This window comes from Netta rufina (genome assembly GCF_964035555.1).
Source record: "Netta rufina genome assembly, chromosome: 1".
In the NCBI taxonomy this organism is placed as follows: domain Eukaryota; kingdom Metazoa; phylum Chordata; class Aves; order Anseriformes; family Anatidae; genus Netta; species Netta rufina.
Genome location: NC_140123.1, coordinates 136,768,821 through 136,792,956, shown reverse-complemented (window position 1 = coordinate 136,792,956; position 24,136 = coordinate 136,768,821). Strand labels below are relative to the sequence as shown.

The window sequence follows — 24,136 nt, the reverse complement described above, 5'->3', positions numbered from 1 at the left end:
AACAGGACTGTCCTCCCAGAGATACTGTCTCTTGCAGGCAGGAGCAGTCTTCAGGAGAGAGCCCTCCCGCACAGCCCTGGCTGTGGCTGATGGTTTCCCAGCCACAGCTTGACCTCATCACTGTCTAGGAGATCTGAAGCATTTGCAGCTGACTTTCCAAATGAAAGTTTAATTTAGAGCCAGAAGAGTCCTTCCTGCTTTTGGCTCCTTTTCTTTGAATCTCTGTTCAGTTTGAAAACCCAGCTCCAAGCCCAGCACACAAGATGGCTGCATGCAAGCCACCAGGTCGTTTGCATTTGTCCCTCACTGCTGGTGACACGGCAGAACTGTTCCTCTGCAGCTGTCCCCTGGCCACTGCTGCTCAATCAACTCTTTGTCACTGGCTTGGGGACAGCAGTATGAGTGCAGCAAGAGAGGAAAAAAAAAAAAAAAAAAGATAAAGGAGGTGACAAATTGTAATTAGTCCTTTCTTTAAAGTCCCCTGACTTAAGCTGCTGCTCTAGGGGGGAAAGGGTGAAGCAGAAAAACTGAAAAACACCAGTACCTTGAAGGAGGAGGGAGGATGTCTGATTGGCTTCTGAAGAAAACAAATTATAATGTGTGCATGTGTGTGTCCATCTGCTTGTCTGTCCTTTGAATCTTACTGCTTGCTTTCACCGATGAAAAGTAGAGGTCTTGCATATATTGCATCTCTTCAAGTCTAGCAAAACTAGCTGACTGAGCAGAAACTGGAGATCTGTGCAATTTTTTCCTCTCCCAGCATGGGATGCAGTACAAATCCAAAATGCTTTACCCAAGCCCAAATGAATCCACAAGAAATGGGGCTATTGTACAGACCCCATGACCTAGAAAATCTTCATTGAGTGCCTTCACCAAGATGGACCCCACATATTCAGCCACAAGTCAGTGCCGGGCACAAGCTGGCTTCATTAGGTCCACACTTCCCAGACCTACATCTGCTAAAAACTCTGGATAGCTCCACTTATATGAGCATAAACATGGTTTTGCCATTATTTTGCTCATCAGCTTGGCAGAAGCTGTATCAGTGGAAGCACTGCATTTTTGGTAAATTTTGCATTTCTACTCAGAGTGTTTGCCAGCATAGATAATTTGCAAATTCAGACTCATCCTGAAACAGTTAAAATTGTAGAGGCTTCAGTCATGCAGATGTATAAAGTAGACTTTTTTTTCCTGAGCTTGTATATTGCACAAGAAGACCAAGTTCTGTGACTTGAGCTCCTCTGCTTTATGGTATTACAAATGAGAGATGATAATACTGGCTGTGGATTGCTTCACAGCTATACTTCAGTCTCTGCCATTGAATCTCATCACTTCAGAGGAAGTTATTTCCCTACTTTAAAAAGTGTTGTGAAAATAAACTGTTGTGATGTGATCATAAACTGCTGTGGTGAGTACAGGAGAAATTAATGGACTCGTGTGCTTTTAAGAATTAGATGTTAGGGTTTTTTCAGAAGAAATATGTTTATTCTCAGTTTTTGTATGCATGGTGGGATGTACAAACACAAGCTTCTGTGTGCACAACAGCTGCCTGAATCATGTATGCCACCCAAAATTTTGCTCACAGAAATGCCAATTTATGCATATAATAGCTCAGATATAACACATTTCACACAGTAAAGACCATTTATGTTCCCTCAGCAGTTGTTTGGCTGGCATTCTCAACAATACCAGGCATCTCAGAATCAATAACAACTCTTGGCACTAAAAAGCCCCAAACCCAACCAAAACTCTTTTCTTTGATGATCAGTTGGACAACTATAAACTTGTGGGAAATGTTTTGATGTCTTGCCAGGAACAGATAGTTTTTCTTTACTGGCTGATCTCTTTGATATTGTATTGGGATCTCAAGATCTTTTTTTCTCTGGAGGGCTTTGAGAAAAATAGGACTTGTTCTTGGACTCACACAGTATGTCCTGCAGGGATTAAAATAAAACTTGTTTATAATCTATTGCTTCCTGCATTGAAGGGGCTTGCAGAGTCTGCCAGAAAACACTGTACTTTGTTGCTATTGCCACTGCGTTGTTTTGGTTTTCTTTTTTTTTTTTTTACGTAGCAAATTCACCTAAGACCAGGCAGCAGAATCAATAGCAATGGTTAATGGCAAATTATTAAGAGAGTTATCTCAGGATTAACTCATTCCTGTGTACGGGACTAGGTCTCATTAGCAACATTTAAGGTATTATGGTTGTTGACCAAAATACTATTTTTCTGCTTTGGCTTTCATGAAGTTCTCGCTGTTTCTATACACAAACCCCAAAAACTAGAACTACTGAATTTTAGAAATATGAAGTAAATCAACTGATTGTTGCAGACAGCAAATTTGTTTGCAGGCTCAATACCCCATTGTCTGAAAGGATAACAAGAGCAGTCCAAACCCATTAGATGAATCAGCAATATGAAATCAACTTTGCTAGAATCAGCAACAAAGAAGCAATTCACCACAGATCAGCATGGACCATGGATGTGCCCAAAGGCTTTGAACTTAAATAAATAAGAGCAGCCATAATTTTTTTTTATTTATTTTTAATTAAAAATACCCCTCTTTTCCAACACACCAGTATTTCCACCTTCATTTTTCCTTTCTCTGTGAATGAGTAGTCCTGGAATCAATTTTGGATGATGTGAACCATAACCCTTAAAATCATTAAATGACTGTTCACATCTGTATGACTTCCCTTCACTTGAAAGGGTCAGAAATGCAAATGAATTAATTTGCAGGATGAGCTTGATGCAGAAAAATGTTGTTTACTTCATTATGTTTTGAAAAGTCCATGGTTACCCCCTGCTTTGAAAAAAGGCAAAAGACATATGACACCAGAAAAAGTTTCAAGACCTTTCAGCAACTACTGAAATTAACCTGATGAACCCAACTCTTGCCATAGGCAAGGTAAACAAATTGACCCTATGACTTACACATAGCTTTACTTCGCCTGTAAGTGGAGGATCACTGGCGTCAGGAGTTTTAACAAGAAAACTGAAGCTCTGTTTACTCACACAGCAGTTCTTTTTAAAAGTGAAGGACAAAACAAAATAGCGTAAGTAATCAGAACAGTGAATTCATTTTCATTTTAACCTACAAATCTGCCTAAGTCACTTTGGCTTTGTCTGGGCATAAAATTCTTTAGTTTCAGCCTCCAACACTCTTAAGTGGTCCTTAAGTTTAATTGCAGAGTTGTGCCAACAACACGGCTGTTTTAGGTGATGGGCTTTACTGTGAAGGCACATCCCACAGCCTTGAGCTTTGTATTATTTTCCAAGTTATTGTGGGAGACTTGACTTTTCCCCTTGATCCATCTTCAGAAGAGTAGCAAAACAGAAAGCTCTGCTTTAACCCGTCCTTCCTTCCAGTGGCTTCCCAGCTGTTCAAGCTCTTTTCCTTCATACATCTCTTTGCACATGAACACTGGCTATATGATGATTTGGAAACCATTTCAGTCCTACCTTGTCACCTTAAGAAGACTGGTGGGCCTCACTCAGCAGCTTAAGCAAAGCAAAGACACTTGGTATAGGTTTTATCAGGAAAAAAAAAAAAAAAGATTAAAAAAAAAAGATACCTCTGTGCCGACTTGCTCTGGACCAGGACACAATTTTATTGACCTGCACCCTTGGGTTGATCAGCTGTGGCTGCAGAAGCATGAGAAGTGAGCCTTTACTCCTCAGCCCCAGGACACATCCAGTGGGAGAAGGTATCAGTTCAGGAGGGGCTGCTCATGAGAATTTGGGAATCCCAGGTTGTCCATGGTTGGTAGCTCAGTTGTCTGGTGTTGGCAAGATGCCTACTCTTGTGTAGTCATGATGACCTGTGAGGCAGTTATTCCTGTGGTTTATTGACAGGGCATATTGCTGAATGCACAGCAGGAATAGAAAGAATGATGTTCCTGATGTGTACTGGAGCAGCTAATGGCACCAGTGTGTTCAGCACTTGTGTTACACCAGCTCACGAGATGTGTGTCAAACAGAAAGGACAATAGCAGTTCATTGATGCATGTCTAGCCCCAGTAGAGATTAATAAACTTTAATAATGCAAGCTTGTCTGGAAGTGGGATTTTAGGGTATTCTGGTATTTATTCACTCATGCAGGAGAAGATTTCTCTCTCTGAACTCTAAGTATTGGTATCCATAGCTGTTCTGTAACTGTCCTGACTCTTGAAGCCACACTTTGACTACAAGTGTCAAGTTTAATCACACCTTAAAGCAAGTTGTAAATTAAAGGAAATTTAATGTAAATGAATAAATGTGGGACAGATAAAATATAGCACAGCTATAGAGCATTCATTCAGCCAGCTGAGAAGATCATGTTCATCCCCACTGCCTATTCTGAGAGCTGCCCTGCCTTTTGTTACATAGATTATTGCCACATCCTACAGATAGCATCCACTGTGACAAGGGAAGGAGAACTTTCAGGAAAAATGATCTGAATATTATGGGAGTTTGTAGGCATGGTGCAGGCATCCAGCAAGCACACATTCTAGAGCAGGGACCCACTCAAGGGGAGTGAGAAAGTCAAGGGTGATTTGTTCTTTCCTCTCCTTTCTGTGAGCAGCACAATTAATCTGTGACTAGTGTCATCAGTTTCTATGTAAAGTTTTGGTATCATCTTCCCATCCTTTCCCTTCTCCAACAGACCCAACCCCAGTAACCAGGCACCAGTAACCAGTATGGGCAGCGCATATTCCACTATATGAAGGAGAAACTGGGAAGAAACCACCCAGAACAATACCCTGAAAGTCAACAGGACCTTTCCTCAGGGCTCTAACGATGAAAAAGTGGAGGAGGTTGTTCTCCATGCTCACTCCCATGCCTGTGGGCACAAGTGCAGGGTCCAGCTGGAGTTGGCTACAGACCTTTGATCGCATACCTAGCTCCCATCCATAGCTTTGTGAACAATGCATGCCAGACTTTTGAATGTTTTTAACCTTAACCTTATATACATAAACATTCTCATTTTTCTGCCGGTTGTGTTTTTGTTGTGCTCTTCACCCTGGTTTTCCATTATTAACGTCCTTCAGTTACAGTGGTAATAGCTAGGTTCCTTCACTGCAAATGTATTTTCCTCCTCTCCCCAGAGGTTTTGAGGCATGGGGACTTGGGATATGGAGTGCAGCTTTCAAAACTCAGGAGACAGAATACATTTTACCCAAGGTAAAGGTGATGTGTCACATACTAATTGGTGTAAAATATTTTAGACTGTGATACCTAGGAACTTCATATAGTGGATCTACCTTTGGGAATGAATCTTCCCATTGTATATAAAGCCCATCTAACTGCAGAGAAAAGAAGGCTTTTTTAAAAATGCATTTCATCATATAATGTTTACATTTGCTTTACATTGTTATACACTTACTGGCTATTTGGCAGCTGAAACTTTTTAATAGTTCTGGTTTTCTTCTTTTTTTAAAAAGCTAAAGGGATCCTGTCAGATTTGGGAGGCCCAGAAATTGACCTATTGTCTCCATTTGCCAAGTCCATGTAATTCCTTGTACAGGATATTTTCATAAACGAATGCCTTGGTAAGATTGTTTTAAAAGGGGGAAAAAAATAGGAAAAAGTGGCAGAAGCCCAACAGGCAGTGATAACAAACATGTGCGGCTCAGCAAAGGGGTGAACAGCCCCTCAGCAAGAAACCTCTGGGCAGCTACAAGGCAATGAGTAACCCCCACCACTGCCATGCTTTGGCAGTCAGAAGTCATGAGTCAGCCCCGCCCCTTCCAAATTATAAGGGGGAGATTGGGTTAAGAATCCTTAGGCTTCAAAAATAATAATACATGTGGGGTTTTATTTTTGCCCGTTTTTCTGATGTTCAGACCATTTGCTATACATTCTGCTCATGTTTTCCCATTTATCTCACCAGCCCTGTGGTCCTGTGCAAAGTTGCTTCATTTTTCAACTGAGAACTGAAGTTCTCATCTAATCACTCCACTCCAGGAGTCGGGGCTTAACAAACAATAAACATCACAAGCCTGGCAATAAGCTCTGAGAGCTTGCACTGGTGATTGCTGCAATAACAAACTTGGATGTTTACGCTGTGTAGAAAATAGACACGGTGAGAAAACAGGCTTCGGTTTCAAGATATAAATCTTCCTGTTGTGAGAAATAGCTTCAGAGTGCTGTTTGTTTTAATTAATAGTTGCAGGATGGTGAATAATTGGGATAAAATAACTGGCCCAAACCTGCACCTAAATCCTGGAAAAAATAAAAATAAAAATAAAAATAAAAATAAAAATAAAAATAAAAATTAAAATTAAAATTAAAATTAAAATTAAAATTAAAATTAAAATTAAAATTAAAATTAAAATTAAAATTAAAATTAAAATTAAAATTAAAAAAAAAAAAAAGGACATTATAAACTTACTTTAAGATACAAAATTAAGCCACAGTTTGCTTGTGGCTTAACATTTTCAAGTAAGAACTTAGAGATGGACTCCTGAACCTGGTTTTAAAGAGGTAAGTGTCCTGATTTTAAATCTGCCTGTCCATTTACGTTCCTATGTATAGATTTAGGAAATCTGACTTAGGGCTTCATTTCCAAAAAAATATACCATGGCCTCTTTCATAAATATATTGTTATGTTCATATATATGTAGAGAGAGATACATGCATCTCTTAAATTCCTGGCTTCAAGCCTTCATTTGGCAGTGAGGAGAGTATGTGAGGAGACATAGGAAAAATAAATTTTTGCATTCCTCTAGCACCTTTCACCTGAGTATCTCGGAGTAGTTTACATCAAGGAAGAATTATGCCATATAGGGAAGTATTTTTAGCTCAGCCTAACTAGAGAGGAAACTATAGCATGTAGCGGTTAAGTGACTTGTCCCAGGTTGTTGTTGTTCATGCTCTGGTTTTCTGGCTTGACCCATACTGTGAAGTGCTGTCTGTCTCATAAGCAGGGCTTTTCTTGCAGAAGGAGGATTTAGAGTTTGTGGGAAGAGGAAGAGCATGTGGAGGTTTGGTCTAAGGGTTGGATTTCACCCGCAGCTGAGTAATCCCTTGCTCCACTGTGCTCCAGCCCCCCTGTCGGCCTCGCCATCTCCCGCCTCATGCCCCTTCCTTGGCCTCCAGGGCCTTTCCCCCTGCTGCCCTTCTCCCTTCTTCTTGCATCCCATCTCTCTCTGCCTTTTAGAAAATATGGCCCTGACCCCAAAGATTTTACAGGCTAAACAGACATGATTTTATGCGTGGATGAGAGTCGCTAATAAAAACTGTTGTCTTGCCAGCACCCTAATCCCTTTGCTTACGTGTTTTATGCTTTTCCCTCATTCTTTATCTATTTCATTTATTTAGATTATAAACTCTTCAGGCCGGGAATCTTGCCTTCTTCTTCTGTCTTTACAACCCCTACCATAGCGTGGCCCCAAAGCTGATTGGAGACCAGCGCTGCTACCACAGCACAAACAATAATAAATAAAACCAGGACTGCAAAGAGATTATAATTAGAGCTGTGCAAAACTCATCAGTTTTGGTTTGCATTGGTTCCTCCATGCTGAGTGTACATTGTGTTTTGGATTTGTGTGCAAAAAAAAATCAAAGCAAAACTCCCAAAGTGCCAAGCGTGGCCTGGTCTAGGCTCAAAGTCATGTACAACCAGGGTGTTTTTTTATGGTTCCTTCTTGAAATTATAAATCTGCCAAGTCTCAGTGCAGGTTTACTGAAAGGTTCTTGAACCTTTGCAGATTTTGGGGGTCAGCCAAGCTTTCGGTTTCATTGCAAAAGTCTTTCTCAGCTCTGCTTAACATGCTAATTGCCACACTGTGCTGCCCTGTGCTTAACAAGAGGATCTAATCTTTTCCAATAGCCCACACAAGTCCACTTGTGCACTCCATGGCCAGCTTTAAAATCATACTTCAGATTTCCAAATTCATCAGCATTGCCCAGTTGTTGAGGGTGAACAGGACAATGTCTGCCGTCTTGCACAGAGACATTGGCTCACCTGCCTGCAGCAGAGCAATCCCTCATCTCGCCTGCCCTGGTCCCACCAGGACAGTGAGGGGGGGAAGCCAGGAAGGAACTGCTTGATGATTTGGTGTTCCTACCAAGCACTCATGAAACTTCCTCAATCACATGGGAAGCATTTCCTTGAAACCTCGGCTAGTCAAAGAGCCCTTGTTTTGCTGAAACATGCTCTGACAGCTGGGCAGGTTTCTGAAGGGCCTATCTTTTTTCACAGATAGTGTTGTGACTGTGTTGGTGGTGGTTTCTTCTCCTTGGAGGTAACTCACCCTCTTGGAAGCCCCATTACACCTGGTGGCCATGTGTGCATTTGCATGTGGCTATGCACAAGATGGACATTCAGTGGCAGGGTGAAGTCTCAGTGATACCTCTTGTGCTTCCTACCAAGCATGTGCATAGCTGCTTTGGTGGGTCTGAGCCAAGGAGACCATGAGGACCAAATCATCAACCTCTATACCAGTGCCCTTCCTTCAAAACAGGACAGATAGTATCCCTCCTGGAGTTTCTGTCATGTTTAGACCTCCAGCACTGGGACAGAGCCCTGACATGCTTGCAAAGTGCTGAGCATGTCTGGCTACCCCACTGGGACAAGCTGTAGTTCTGGCTCTGGGGACCCTGCTCCTTTCCACCTTTATTGTAAGGGAAGAGGATAGAGGTGAAGAGTAACAGCCCTGAAGTAGTGGTGATGTGTAAGAGGCCACATGGCAGATGCTGACCACATTGTAGATGTGGGGCATGCAGCGGAGGTCCCCAGCATCAGAAGACCATCAGTCTCCCTGGGCAGGAGGAAGCCTCGCACCCATGCAATTTGCAGGGCTCCGCACAGTGCCAGCAGGCTATGGGTGATCTTTTTAAATAGCTGGCTGCTGCTAAGTATATCATACAGAAGCATTTTGAATGAAAATGCTTCCATTCCTTTCCTGTGATAGAGAGAACAGAAGGTAGATAGTGAGAGGTGAGACGAGGTATGGACATCTCCCTGCATTATCAGGAGAGGAAAGAAAAGGGCATGAGAAGGCTCAGCTCAGTGCTCCTAGACAGCCTGGGGGAGTAGAGACCCACAGGTCCTGCAGTTTGCCTAGCACATCACTTGCATCTCTCCCAGGCTGCTCCAGAGGCTGTGCAAGTGAGCCTGGTTCCTGACACTTACCCTGTGTGTCTGTGCAAGACCATACACAGTTTAGGCATATGTTGTCACAAATGTTTGAACATGAGCTGGCAGGAGCTTTTACATAGAAACACTTCTTCCTTAGCAAAATGTGAAAGAATCACTATATCTCAGAAAATTGTGTTGAGTTTGATAAAATTTTTAGGAACAATAAGGAAAAACAAGTCAGGATTTGAATGCAGATATTTCAGTGTTTTCAAAATGAATACAGGTGGGGTCATGTGTTTCTGTGATTTTTGTTTTCTGCGAAGTATTAACAAATAAAAAGGGAACAAAACTAGATTTCATAACAAATAAATGAAATTATCTGTTTTCCTCCTCATTTGGCATGGTCTTGTGTCTGCAGGATTCATTTTTTTATCTTGAATCTTTTTGCAGGATAGGAAATTCAGTTCCTAGTTAATTAGAGCCTTAGTTTAAATTCCTAGAAAAAGCAATTGTGTTCCTCACCATAAACATTTCAGATGAGTATACCAGACGTAAGGAAAGGCAGGGGAAGATCTCAGTCCTTTTTTTTTTTTTTTTTACAGAGTGCCTTGACTGGAACACAACACATGGCCCTGATTCACTTAGACCTTTGCCTTAGTAAAAGAACCATTTAAGTATGGTGGAGGAGGCATCAATGGCCCTAGGAGCAAGGCTGGTGGCAGGAATAGGAGGATCTTGCGTGGTGGGACCTCTTATCTTGACTGATTTGGTAGCAAGGACCAGGACAGAGAGTCTGGCCTGTCAGTGTCCTCACATATGCTGATGTGAGAAGAGGTGACAGGAGAGCACTAGTTTGTCACCAGAGAGCTTGTCTTATGACAAATTATCTTTCACTCCAGGACATCTTCACGGCACATGGCCAGCTACAGCACAATTCCCCAAAACTCTTTTCTTCTGGGCTCCCATGGGCCAGTGCAACCTACAGCCAGAGAATGTAGAGAGTCCTCTCTTGCTAATACATTTGCAATGGTGTCACCTGGTGGAGCTGGAGACAGGCATGCATTGAAAGAGTCTTATGCTGAAAGCAAGAGACTGGTGTCCACACCCTAGACTTGTATGTCATGTATTCATGGTAATGGTCATTTTTGGTTTATGCTATACTGGTGCAGAAAGACAGCACCTAGTCACAGATGGGATTTTTAATAAGCATGAAAACATGAAAGTGAAAGCTTTCTAAAGTATTAATTAGCGAAAGGATAGATATCTTACTTTTCTTCTCACTGATAACTAGTTCCATATGGAGTTAAATAAGCTTGCTCTGAAGGGATGAGAAGCACTGCAGAACAACACATAACCCAGGCAGTTTTTTTAATACAGCTTAGACACACTTGACATATTATAGATTATATTGAGTTTGTAGATCGAAGTCATAGTTCGTGGTTAGGAAAAGTAATATATGAGCATGTAGATGTGAAGCTAAGCAATTAAATCTCCAAGGTCTCATTAGTCCCAACAAGTATCTATTTTATTAATGAATTTTAGCTTATTGACCTGAAAAAGATCTGTTTTCCCTCACAGCAGAAAGTTGTGTTCTATGGCTTCCCAGCTTTACCTGTAGAACCTCCAAAAAAGTCAGTAATCCAAAATCTTAATTAAATTCCAGCACCAGTTCAAATTATTTTACTAAACGCTGGGGCAGTGAAATCTTACCAGACCATTCTCATACTCCTACACCTCAATGTTCATGTTAATACATGTCCCTTTTTATTGCTGTGCTTTTTCTCTGCAATGATATAATATGAAAAAGAAGAGGCATGCAAGAGGAAAATGATTGTTTCTGTGAGCAGGACCTATAATAGCCTTCTCCCCAGCAGTATTCCCCGCAGTATAAGGCTAAAGAGCTGTAAGAGTGATAGTAAGTATAACAGACTTTTTTTCCTTAATTAACAGTGCAGTGCTTCACAACAGAAAGCTCAGGCAGGTTTCTGCTGACCTAGCATATGCCTTACAATGAAGAAATCTATCTGGCAATTATGGCTTTGAGTCTCCTGCCCTGTCTCCTGTTGTTTGTGTAAGACACTGGTACTTCTGCCACAGGCTTCTTCATACAGCTGTCCTGTCAATGCCAGCTTTCATAGGTAATCCATCTAGCTCAGCAGAGTTCAAATAAGACACCTCCCTTTCTTAACTTTAATTAATGCTTTATTTGAGTCTCCCCTGGGGATGTAGCAATGCTGATTTTTCAAAATTCTCTGTTATTTTTCAAGCACGAAAGAAAAGGAAAGGATCCACAGCAGAGTTTCTGGATTGGGAAAAACTATTTCACTCAGTGAAATACTCTCAATCAGTGTTTTAAATCCCTGTGGACACCTCTTTAGCTACAGAATGCATTATGCAATTAATTCACTAGCTTGGGAAGGAGAAAAAAGACAAATCCAGTCAAATTCATTTTCCCTGCGGTCTCTTTTCATGTTCTGCATCCACAATTACCATAGCTATAGCCAGTTCATGCACCAATTTATGTTGTCACAGACCCTTACCCCACCTATTGCTCAGATCCTTCCAGGTACTGAGCAATCTCATCTAAAGTCAGAAAACATTTCTTGCTGTGTTGTTGCTTTACCTACATTTTGTGCCTGTGGCTTTGCAGATCTGGGAAGAAATACTGTGGCCTGGTGCAACTGAACTGATACAGAAACATCCTCAATGTCAGGTCACCGTGGCTGCAAAACCAGATCAGACAGTCCACCCAGTCCCCATTACTTTTTCAAGAATTGTTTTAAAATATATGTGTGACAGTGCTGTTAATCAGGCTCGATATACACAAGTAAGCTAGGAAAATACATCAAATGACAGATAAGCAAGACAGGCTAAAACCATAGGGTGCAGAGAAGCATGTTTGAATCATAAGAATTAAGAACAGCTACACCCTCAATCAGCATGGTTTGATAATATTTTACTTGCTTTGGGTTTTGTGTTTCAATTAGCAGAGAATGGTGTTTTGTAATCCTTGTTATTTAAATGCATAACACTACTTTGTGCTTCTGTAGCTTCTTCCTCAAATTGTGTTGCATACATTAAGCAAGATTTGTGGTATCTCTCAGAGGGTGTGAGAGTTTCAATGACTTTTTTATATAAAGGTGACCCTAGAGGCTTTTGCCATGCAGAGCTGAAGAGAAGTAAGGGAAGAAGTTTTCATTCACACTTTTCAATCATGCATAGTACAAAGGTACGGTTTTCACTTTCCATGATCTATACAAGTTAGCTCCTATCAAGTTTATTTTATCAGTCTAACTGAAATAAGGCACAGCAAAATGAGTGTCCAGGCACAGATTCCCCTAGAACAATGAAAGGTGTGTTGCAGATTTGATTTCCTGACATCAGCACAAGTCTGCACACAGACCAACCCTAAGTTTTGCTAAAGGGTTCAGCTAAAATTGTATGACAATTCTTTGGCAGAACTGAAAAGTGAAGCCCAGGTGGTGGCCTCCCAGGTGACACCCTCTGACCTCTATACAATCATTTTTATTATTTTCTTCCTGTTTTTTACACATATTTTATATATACATATATATATTTTTTTTATTATTTTTTTTTCTGGCATAACTACAGTGCCATACTTTAGCCTTGCTCTGCTGTGTCCAGTTCAATCCTCAAAGAGCCAAGAGTAGAAAAGACAAAGGGACACCACCATCTTTTCTCTTCCTGTCCTCTTCCAACATGGACCAATCTTCTCTTGCTTCCTTCCTAGTGCCAGTGGTTGAGTCAACGTTGCAGACTGCAATTATCCTTTGTAGGTCTGTGACTTCTGTTTTGTACCAAGACACACATCAATTTCATATGATTTCATGTCAGAAAAAAAAAAAAAAAAAAAAAGGAATGGCAGGTTATTTGATTCATGGTACTAAAATGTTGATGAGGATTATCCAGAAAGTGACTTGTCCTAAATGCAAGAAGGTTGTACTGGGGAGTAAATCAGAGCTCAGGTTTATGAAGTCCTGGTGTAGTCCTACAAGAACAGCCTGGAACTTTTCTAGTACTTACATGTCTTACTATCTAGATCGCCATCACCATAATGCCTCTGCTCCTCCCAGTAGCAACACTCCCTCTCCCTTTGCCTTTCCTGCCAACCTAAAAGAAAAGATGGACTGCTAACCTGAAGTTTTTGTGTGTGCAAGTGTGTCAGTGGAGGGAGGCTGTGTATCATTACTTGTGATAAGGCATATAAATATTACCCCATTAGATACAGTCCACCGGTTGTGCTAACAAGATGGTAGCATAACGAAATTTCAGGTTATTAGACCTGGACTAAGTGTATTCATGCACTGATTTCAGCATAAGTAATCCTTGCAGCTAAGCTAAGAAAAACCAGTCATGAGGCTGGTGGGGCTAAAGTTTGTTCTTAGGAAGAAAATTTAATACAGCTTAAAAAAGCAAAAGTAAAGGCAAAACAGAGTGTAGATGGTTTGGTACTATTTCTTTAAAGGTGAGGCATAAATACTGAGTTCATTACACCCGGCTAAAATGCTGAGCTTAACACATTCATCTTGTGAAAGGCTAAGGTCACTTCTTTCTCAATGCTCCTTTGGCACCATTTAAATACTGAGTGTCACATTTTCTTTCTTCTTTTTTCTCTCCATCCGCTATTGTTTAGAGATTTAAAAATTAAATTAATCAGCGTCTTAGAACATAAGTTCTAAGGTTGCTTTATTGTGAAATTAAAGCGTGACTCACAGTAGTTGCATATCCACCTTTGTGGCTGGACTAGCTATGTTATTTTTCTGTGTTGTTTCTTTCCATGCTGGTTTAGCAGCAGGACATGTAGCCACACAAAATAATGAGCTATGAAATGGCAGTGCGTCATCCAGGGTGTGGCTGAACAGCGATGTCGCAAAGAGAGATGGCAAGATTACAGGGAGGATCTGAGCAGAATCTGGAGGAGGGTGAAGAATGAAATGTCCTGCAACAACAAAAATAACCTTTTATGTATGTAAATCAGGAAAAAGGGAGCTCTTCAAAGATTGATTTACATACCAGGGGAAAATCATGGGGGGGAGGGGTGGAACCAAATGTCTCAAAGCACTGGCTGCAAACAGACACACAGGTGCATGTGCACGTAGCTCACATGAGACAAACTCCCTCAGTTGTTGCAGCATATCCAGCAGCCAAGTGGTGCTGCGTAATTACAGCTGTGGAAAGTTCTCGTGTCCACTCAAGGAGTGGCACCGCTCAAATTTCTTCAGCTGGGAACAAGTACTTCTGGGATCATTAGAAATGAAGCTGCCTGGTTTCCTGCAGCTCTGTATTTTGTGGTTGATTAGCTGAGGCTAATAAGGGGCAAGAGCTGAGAATAAAGCTTTTCCTGTGGTCAGGGCATCCTGTGTGGATTCTCTAGGGTCTAATAATATGGTTCACCTTCCTCTTCTGTCTTTCCTTCGATGAAGAACCAAGTTTAATGTCTATCTTCTGCACAAGTAGCAGACTTTCAGTAAGCTGTCCAAAATTTTTATCTGTAAACTATCTGTAAGAACTCTGTCCCTCTGTCAAAAGTGTCAGAAACTAACCAGCTTACTCCAAACCTGCTGTGGTAACATAGATACATGATCAGGTAAATCTCATTTACTTAGGAAGTCAGAATCCATTTAATAAAATAAATAAATAAATAAATAAATGGAAATTTAAAAATAAATAAATAAAGCCAATCCTTCACTGAAGCAGCAAAGCTTATAAAATAATCTGTGTGTGAACCAGATCTGTTTCAGAAATCCAGAGCTAAACTCTTGAGAGCTGCCTAGCCATTAGGCAAATGGCATCTTACACCAAGAACAGAGACTGCAAACACAACTCATATATTGCAGAGGTTCATCAGTGCAACCATGGCATAGGAAATATAAGTATATAATGCTCACCAAAAGGGTACCCACAGGAAATAACCCAGGAACAAAGCTTAGAGGGACAGACCTTTACGTTTTCATTTAAACAGGAAAGGTGGATGGAAACCAAAACAAGTGAAGCTATACTTAAAATAAAGATTACTATATTTTAGGCCACCAAAGGTTGTAACACCTGACCTAAGAATGGGTGGGGATGTTTGGGATAAAGGAAGGGAGGCCTGGAAAATTGTGGATTTATCCAGATAAGTTTGATGGAATGAAAATAAACAACTGATATCTGCTAAGGGGTATGTATGTAGAATAAGTCAAAGAAGACAGTCTGGTGGTTTATATATATTTTGGTGTTCATAGAGAACTGGTCTTCCAGAACAACAGGCTATCATGGAAAAAGTTTCTGTGTTGTTTTCACTCATGTATTTTTGGGGTTAGTGGCAAAAGCTCCCCTTTTTTTTTTTTTTCTCACTATTTTTACTTTCAGTAGAACAAAGTCAGGAGCTGCACGGTTAAGTGTTGAGACTGGGAGTGCTGGCAGTCAGCTACCATTGACATGCCCCAGTGAGATGTTTCCCTGTGTTCATGCCACTCAGCAACCTTGCTTTAGGGTACAGCATTGTTTTAGGATTCATATCAATTTCAAATCTGTTACAACTCGTCCCAGAAAAACAGCCAGTTAATGGGAGCCTGTTCATCAAAGATGTTTTGTTGTTGTTGTTGTTGTTATAAGAGGGGAGACACGCTGCCAGTTCTCTGATAATATTAATGCCAAAATCATTTCATAAAGGATGCCATGGTGTATGCCAATTACCATTCCTCAGAGACTGAAAAAGAGGTGGTGTAGATATATCCTTGTGTATATATGTGGATGAGTACTTTAGGAGACTCCAAAAGCTTATCCTAAAGGTATTGTCTTGCAAACTGTTGACCATTCTGGCTCCAGTCCAGTAAAGCACTTAAATATTTGCTGAGCTCTGCAAGATTCTTTGCAGTCTTCAAGCTAACACATCCATAAACACTTTGCAAGACCAGTCCCCCGGAGGCTGAACCTTGGACAAGAGAAGTCTCCCCAAGCTCATCATGGTCTCTGTGGCTGGCATGGTTATTTGCTTCCATACAGACAGCTTCCAACAGACCACATCAGTATGCACATTGGCTAGCCATGATAAAAAGTGGGGAAAAAATGGCTTCACTATTTAACCTCAGAGAAATCTTGCTAATGGGGGACAAGTCTGGTGAGATGGAGAGAGTTTTGCATAGAGATTTGTTTTGTATGTAGTGCTGCAGAGAAAATATTTCCCTTCACCGAATCAGCGGTCTCTGGATGACAATAAATCCATACAGGGACATGCTAAAAAATAAAATGATTCCTAAAATAAACAGTTCAGGCTTCAAATTGTACGATAGGCAATTAGTATGTTTGAATAATTGGATGTAACTGTAGGCAGACAAGACCAGATGTGCATATAAAGCTAAACATAGGCTTTAAAAGATCTAATCAAATCAGTCCACCATCTAGTGCAAGGAGAAAAATTGTGTGACAGAACTGGTCAGCATGAGAAAATGGCCCAGATATCTGGATAACAAGCTTAAGCTAAACCAATATGTTACACAAGTCAGAAATGGAAACAACCATAAAATGGATTGCACTAGTTTAACTAAATCGTATCTGATTTTGCTAAATTAATACCGTTTCCCCCTGTGAACTAGACCTTAGGTGACCTATGGCAGGTAACAAGCTGGAAAATTTAGAAATAAGTCAATGCTCACGGCAGACAAAGTTTCACGTACTCTCTTCTCCCCATACAAAATAAGTCCTACCCATTGGACTACTCTTTCCAAAGCAATGAGGGTTAGAGCTCTCAAACGAAGTGTTCGGATGTCAAAGCGAATGGAGCCTGCTTCATTTTAGCTACCTTAGGAGCACAGAACTGCAGCAAAGGCTGGAAACAGGAAATAGGAGGCTTTTGGGAGAGCATGTCTGGGTGGTAGGAGGACAGGGAGCTCAGAGGTGGGCCTCTGCTAGAGAAGGGGTGTTCAGTGGGGGCCCTGGTGGTTTGAAAACCCTGGGCTGCAATGTTGTGTTTGTATGCAATGGGGCAGCTGGCCACAGCAGCTCTGGCCTCAGAGCTGTGTGTGGTTCATTTTGCAGCATCACTGGAAAATATCACATAACACTTTGTAGAGACTCTGGGAATGCCCTTGCTCGCCTCCCATGGCCACTGTGCTTTTGTTGACTTTTGGTCATCCATGCTTACTTTTGCTCTTTGTTGTAGGATGAGGGCTGGTGATGTTGGGGAGAGAAAATCTGGATGCCCTGTGGGGCATCCAGAACCAAAGCATTCATTATACAGTGGCTCCAATAGCAGGACATGGGGCTCAACAGCACAGTGTGGCAGCCCCGCCACTACAACTTGGGCTGGCCCATTGGCACAGTTTCATGATTTTCTTGCTTGAATTAGGCAAATAGGAAGCCAATGTTGATCCAGCTTAAATCAGCAGAACTTACTGTTGCTCTATGACATTTTGATTAATAACACAAACTGTTCTGTCTTCTCTCCCTGCTTCATTTCATGCTGCATCCCTGGCACCAGCAGCCCAGACACGTTTCAGACAACTGCATGAAGGCTGTACAGCTCAGCCATTTTGATCAGTTCATGTAGAACCACAATGGGCAAGGAGACAGCAGAGTCTTAAGGAGGTGACAGCAATTTATTTTGATTTATGGGGTTTAACTTTTGATACAAAGCTCCACCTACTTAGCAACATATGAGCATGTTTGTGGGTTTGCAGATTTACTTCAGTGCTCCAGCAGACCATCTTCCCCTTCTGCTACTCCTCTGGAAACAGTTCAAGTTGGTGTGTTGTGCACATAATTGATAGTGGTTTTCCAGCCTCCAGAAATAATATTAAAATGATAGGCACAACCTGGGGGGGGGGGGAATATTTCTGGATTAAAGTGAGAAGAGAGATCATGTGCCTGCTCCAACTGAGTTTTCCACACATGCATTTTGTTTATAGTGTGCATGTACAAAAACATGTCAAAAAGCTCTCAGGGTATTTAGGAATCTGTCCAGCATGTGGCAAATCCCCAGTAAGAGTCAGTCCTCCTCCATGCTGCTGCCATTCCTAGAATACTCTTTGCCACAAGGCATTTCTGCAATGGGAGTTCAATGAGGTATTCAGATAAGGGGTCGAGAACCAGCTTTCAGGAAGAGAGGCTTAAAAACAACCACAGACGTGAAAGCCAACCTGTTGCTCAAGGTTAATGACAGGGACATGCTGTGTCCCAGAAGGTGACTGACCTGTTTCCCCTTCAGGGCTTGCTGTGGCTCACTGGAGCTGGCTGCAAGATGTTTTCTTTGTCCAACAGCCCTGCGTGTCACCGTGGAATCCAGGCCCTTTCCAGGGGGGATGTTAAAATGAATATACATTTCAACACTCCTTCAGCTCACCTCATAGCCTCAATAACAACAGTAATATTTTAAACTGCTTTTGCCGTCTCCTTTCTATGGGGCACTTGAAAGGATATAAAAGCATTTTAACAATTTAATAGGTTGTCTCTGGAGCTCTTTTGTGATGTGGGAGAACAGAAGTTTTGTTGCCATTTGCCCATGGACAGCTGCCAAACTCACCTGTCTCCAAGGAGCCTGCGAGGGGCATATCACATCTCTCTGGAAACTCTGCGGCTGGGCCGGATGGCTTCTCACTTTACTCAGCTGAGAAACATGTTGCACAATTTAACCCCTTACCCATGCACTTGTCTGGCTCTGTTATTCAAAACCAGCAGCTCATCCTGTTTGCAGCAAGATTTAAGGAAAGCAGTAGCTGCTAGATGGTTTGAGAGAAATCTAAAACCAGGCCTTTTTTTCTGAAAAACCCTTATCCACATGAAAAGTCTTTTAATCCTACAAGTTATCCTACTGACTTTAGTCAAGCCTTTAAGTGTCCCAAACTCTCTTGTCAGTCTTTAATCTGGACTAACTAGCCCCCAGATTTGAACACTTTTTATACAGGCTCCAATTTGACAAGGTACTTAAGAATTTGTCTTTCTAACTAAAGTTTTACCAGCTCAGTTGCATTTTAAAAGTTTGGCATATGTTAAAGTATCTGATGCAAGAAAGTGGTGGCTTGATCTTGTGAGTAAAATGCAAAGCTAAGGATTAGAAGAGACCTGCCACTGACCACATTTTACAGGTCACTAAATTAGCACCGTCCTGCTTCTAATCTCAAAGATGTCCAGTAAAACTCTCTTGTGTATCTGGCTAGAGAATTGTGCAGCCTGGTTTGTTAATGTTGAGGAAGCATTTGCAGTTCTTTGCATGGACAGTGTGACAGAAGTATAGTGTAATCTACTCCCTTATGTAACAATTTCTCTTTTTTTTCCCCCCCACAAATGAATATTTACATTCCCCACCCTCCTCCTCTTCTGGAAAGAAAAGTGCATGAAATTATTCCTATCACATTCTTTTACTGAGTTAGCAAAATGCAGAGAAATATAGCCAGTTTAAATGATATGGAACAAGCAGGCATAATTTATCTAAGATCAAACGTGCAGATCAATATCAACAAAGCCTTACAAAAGAAAGCCCCAAAAGATCTTTCATCTGCCTGATCCCATTTCCCTGCCTACACTTTCTTTTGCCTACTGTAATGTATTCGTTCTGCTTTAGTTTCTGCTCCGCGTAACATTTCTGCTTAAGAAAGATTCTGTTGAGTCATTACCAACTTCAGCCAAACAGGCTTTTCAAGAATGGAGAAGAAAATAAAGGCTGTGGTTTTTAAATTAATTCCATGCTGCTTAACCCTTCAGTTGCTAGTGATTTCCAGACCTCCAACCAAGTTCATGCTTAGCAGAGGATGCTTCTGCTTTGCCTGAGAAGAGGATGCTTCTGTTAGTGACCACATGAGAGAAGGAAGGACCTGCCACAATTGCCCACTCTCTCCCAGAAACTCATGAGACAAGGGAAAAGTCAGAGTTGCCACTGGTGGCACAGGAGGCAGAAGCAACTTTTCTGGAGTCCCTTTGCCTGACCAAAGATCAACACTACATATTTGAGTTGCTGTTGAACTAAGACTCACCTGCAGCCAAGCACCAAGTGCCCCTCACCTGGGGAGTGTTGCAGTGAGCATCCCCAGTCCTCCCACAAGTGCTGCCCTGCCCATCCTGGCCACTGCTCTGAAGGTGCCAGCTGTGCCCCTGAAAGCACCCAGCAGAAGTCATGGTGAAAGTTGATGCTAGCCAACCCACGCCATAAATACCCCCTCTTCACTGCTTGAAAATACTGCCTCGGGTGGACCACACCCTTGAATAACCACACCAAAGCAGGGACAGGGAGAGGGGCATTTCTGCTAGAACATGGTAGCTGTGAAAGCCAAATTGAAATCCAAATTGAGAGATGAGTACATCGCCCCTCATGAGGCAGGAGTGAGACTTCAATTCTCCTTCCCCAAGACAGCAGCAGATTGTATATAGAAGAGAAGAATGGTTGACAAAATGATATAGCTTAAATAAGCTCCTGGTACCTTGAGTTTTGAGGGGCCCCCATGGGAGCAGACACTTGGAGTGAGAAAAGGCAAAGGGAGGGAAAGCAGATAAGGTGATTTTCTTTGCACTGGTTCTTAAAGCCTGCTAAATTTTCAGTCCATGCCGCCAATGGTTATTTCCAAAGTTATCTTTGCACAGAAAAAGGCTGGAATCCTTCTCACTCTCATTCTCTCTCCCTTTTTAATAAAAGCTCAGTTTAGATCTGATATCACTTTAAAAGGTTTGCTATCAAAGTTTATTAGACCCACCGGGACAGATCACAGTTTTCAGAGGCTCAGACTTTCACAGGAGATAACTGTAAAGTAAACCATCCAATGTTCTTAAAAATGCTCATTTTTCTTGGGCTCATCTATTACACAAAGCCACACTGTATTCAAGCATCATTATAAGCAATCCCAATGGCTTACAAGCTGCTGGCCACAGTTTTGCCTTTAGAGCAAAGTACAGCAGTCAACAGTCTGCAGCCTGTCCTGCTGGCTGACGTGAAGCTGAGCAGGATGCCATCTACAGTGAATGTAAGCCCTATCACAGCAATACGATAACGCTCCTTTGGGCTACTAGATACAGACCATGATTTCAAGAAGTGGTAGGAAGAAATTGAAATTTGCTTTTCCGTGCTTAAATTAAAGAATAATTAGAAAACACTCCTCTGTTTAGGGACTGCATGAGAAGTTTCAGATGGAGAGTAATGAAATGAGAAGAGAGATTAGCATGTCAAGCTTCCTATACAATGATTGTTTGTTTTTTTAAATGAAGTCATTGGTATTATTATGTGGTTTTTGGTAGGCTCTCCTCCTAACAATGCATGGGAATAAACATCGTATCTAGTAGGATCTCTGACTGCAACATGTATCACTGAGGCATCTATTTACAGTGTGAAGGGAGGAGAGCAGTTTAGTTTCCCAAGACAGGAATGGAAAGCATAACAGACTAAAACAAAACTAGGGGTAGTGATTACCTTTTTTTTTTTTCTTTTTTTTTTTTTTTTTGAGGGGGTGAGGAGAGAAGGGAAGGGAGGTGAGAGGCAGGATAAACCTAAGAAGGAAAGATAGTTTTAGGGCAGATTTTTGCAGGATGCATCATCATCAAGAGAAGTTGTCAATGCTGGGAAAGTGCTGGGAGACAAAATGGCTAAAAGAGGTGGTCAAGTGCTGGGGCTACCAAACGTCCTGGCTTTCTGCTGCCAAGTCACACCCTTTTACACCCTTCCCTGTAACTTCATAGCATCCCTGAACTTTCTATTAGCTAGAGAGGCAGACTGTACAAAACTGGAATAGTTCTTGGTTCTTGGGGACTGTAGATGCCAGCACTCCCTGCCAACCTTTCGCCTCCCTGAGCTTTTTGCCAATGACTGCCTCTCACCAGCAGCATGTGCAGCCATTTGACAGCTCATCCGCTTTCTGGTTTCTTAACAGGTCATGCAGATGGACCAGAAGCTAGATGACATCCTGACCACGCTCCAGGCTCACTTTGGAGATCAGCCTCAGGCACAGATGTCAGGGCCAGCCACCCCACCTGTCAGACAGCTACAGACAACCTCGTATTCCCCACCAATGAACCAGAAAATTTAAAAGCTGGAGCACAGCCACATGCCACCCTCTCATGCTTTTACATCTGGTCTTAGTGTCTCAGGAGTAAGCTGTGTTGTTGGTGAAATGAAATATTATGCTGTAGTAGATTAAATAAAAAAAGAAAGAGAAGCAGCAGCAAAAAGCCCATCACACCCCTAGGAGAGCACATGAGTTTTGCACCTGTTTTATTAGCCACTGTTAGCTTACCTATGTCAGCCTGTGGCAGCCCCTTGCAGATAGCCCCATTTAGGCTGGCTGCACACACACAGAGTGCTTGGGTAAGGTAAGCACCCAAGAGAGGGTTAGGATGACCCATTCATGGGCAGAGGGGAAAAGGGGCTGGTTTTTTGGCATTTAATCGCTAAGTTTAATGCTCACAGCATGCCTAAAAGGGAAAAAGGAGCCAGCATTTGAACATTAAACAAATGGAAATCAGTGAACAGGAAAATTAAACAGCATGTTTTGACTTCTACCAAGCAGTGAGGATCATAAGAAGGGCAGATTTATATGCTAGTGTGAATGACAAAGTAAAGACAACAGGCTACTGATTAAAAATATGGAAGCGTACACAAGCTGGTTGACATATGAAAGACTGAAGCAAAGATTCAGCTAATTAAAGCAAAGGGTTGCAAATGAGATGAGATGCATGTTGGAACACACAGGCAAGAGAGATAGTATCTGTGTAGGCTTACTGCACAAGAACACTCTAATAGCTATCAGCTACGCTGATGACTGTTATGCAAAATGTTCTCAAGCTTTTACCTTCATTCAGCAGGGGTTGTTGACTCCAGTTGCCTTAATTTTAACATAAGAAACCTGTATGGTAATTGGCTGTGAAATATCTGTAAAGCTCAGTTCAAGTCACTGAGTAACACAGTGCTGCAGGAGGGCTGCAGCTGTGATTGAGAATGGCAGGGTTTCTTAAAGAAAACAAAAATTCACATACTGTTGATGAAAGCTAATCGCTGTTTAAATAAACTGCTGTATATAATTTTAAATGCTAGATTTTTTTTCTTTCTAATTTAGTTGTAAACTGAGTGCATATGCCTGCTGATACGCTGTCATTGTGAAATGGGTCCTACCTGGCACACCAGGAAAGAGATGGTACAACACTGTTGCTAAGTATGTAAATAACAAATTGGGTGTAGTGCTTTTTATTCAACTCTTTTTAATATATTTACATAACCAACTGTTTAAATGAACAGAAGTCTGCAGAGCAAAGACCTGATTCCTGGGAAATACTAACTATATTCTATTCTCACTGATATTTATGGAAGCAAAGCCTGTCTTGCATTCAACAGCAACCTGAAAGACTGGTCCCTTAATACTCTTTAATAAAATAAATTTATTTGGACCAATGAGTGGTCCATTTCAATGTAATCAAATTAGTTTCTAACTATTACCTGTCCCTTTAAAACTCTTTCCCAGGTTTGTGTGTCTGGGAATTCAAGCTTGGAAAGAGCACAGTGAGACTGATTCCAATCTTTAGATTGCAGGCGTGTCTTAGACAGAATATTAATGATATGTGAGAGGCAATAAAAAAAAAAAAATGTGTTTTTAATTAAATCAGCTGACAAACTGCCGTTCCATCTTGTCTGATTACTACAGAGTTACTGAACATGACCAAATACAGCACGTAACATGAGAAAATGGTAAATAATCCTTGTCAGAGAACTGATTTGCTACTGGCTTTTGGACAGGGCCATGAGCTTCAGCAATGGTCCTTCATATAACCTTACTGACTCTGGCCACTCAGAACTAAATGGGCAACTGGACACTGAAGGCAGGTACCATTTTATCAGCCATGGGTGAATAATAACCTTTGGGATCCTGTTGCCACAGAGGTTCAGAAGATGAGTAGTGTGGCTTTCAGTAGAATGGCTCTGTGGCCAACACAGCATGAAATGTCCTTCTGGTACAATGTGGATATTTGTGTCCTAGTAATGTGTAGTCACTGTTTAGTGAATCAAGGAATGTAACAGTATTGTACTTTCCAATGACTCTCAATGGAATTGTTAAGGGACTATGCATACAGTAACACCTACTACTGCAATGTCTTGGAGAA

The 24,136-nt window shown here is 41.5% G+C and overlaps 1 protein-coding gene across 1 annotated transcript in view; it reads left to right on the top strand.

Annotated features, from left to right (window-relative positions):
- LOC311215703 (potassium voltage-gated channel subfamily KQT member 1-like) overlaps positions 1-22,071 on the top strand; it is a gene marked incomplete at both ends in the record, with an annotated part of 528,691 nt that extends 506,620 nt beyond the window's left edge. The window contains one exon of the mRNA XM_084297010.1: positions 21,916-22,071. Coding sequence (XP_084153136.1) covers positions 21,916-22,071 — 156 coding nt within the window. The remainder of the gene's footprint in view (positions 1-21,915) is intronic.
- Between the last annotated feature and the right edge of the window lie 2,065 nt (positions 22,072-24,136).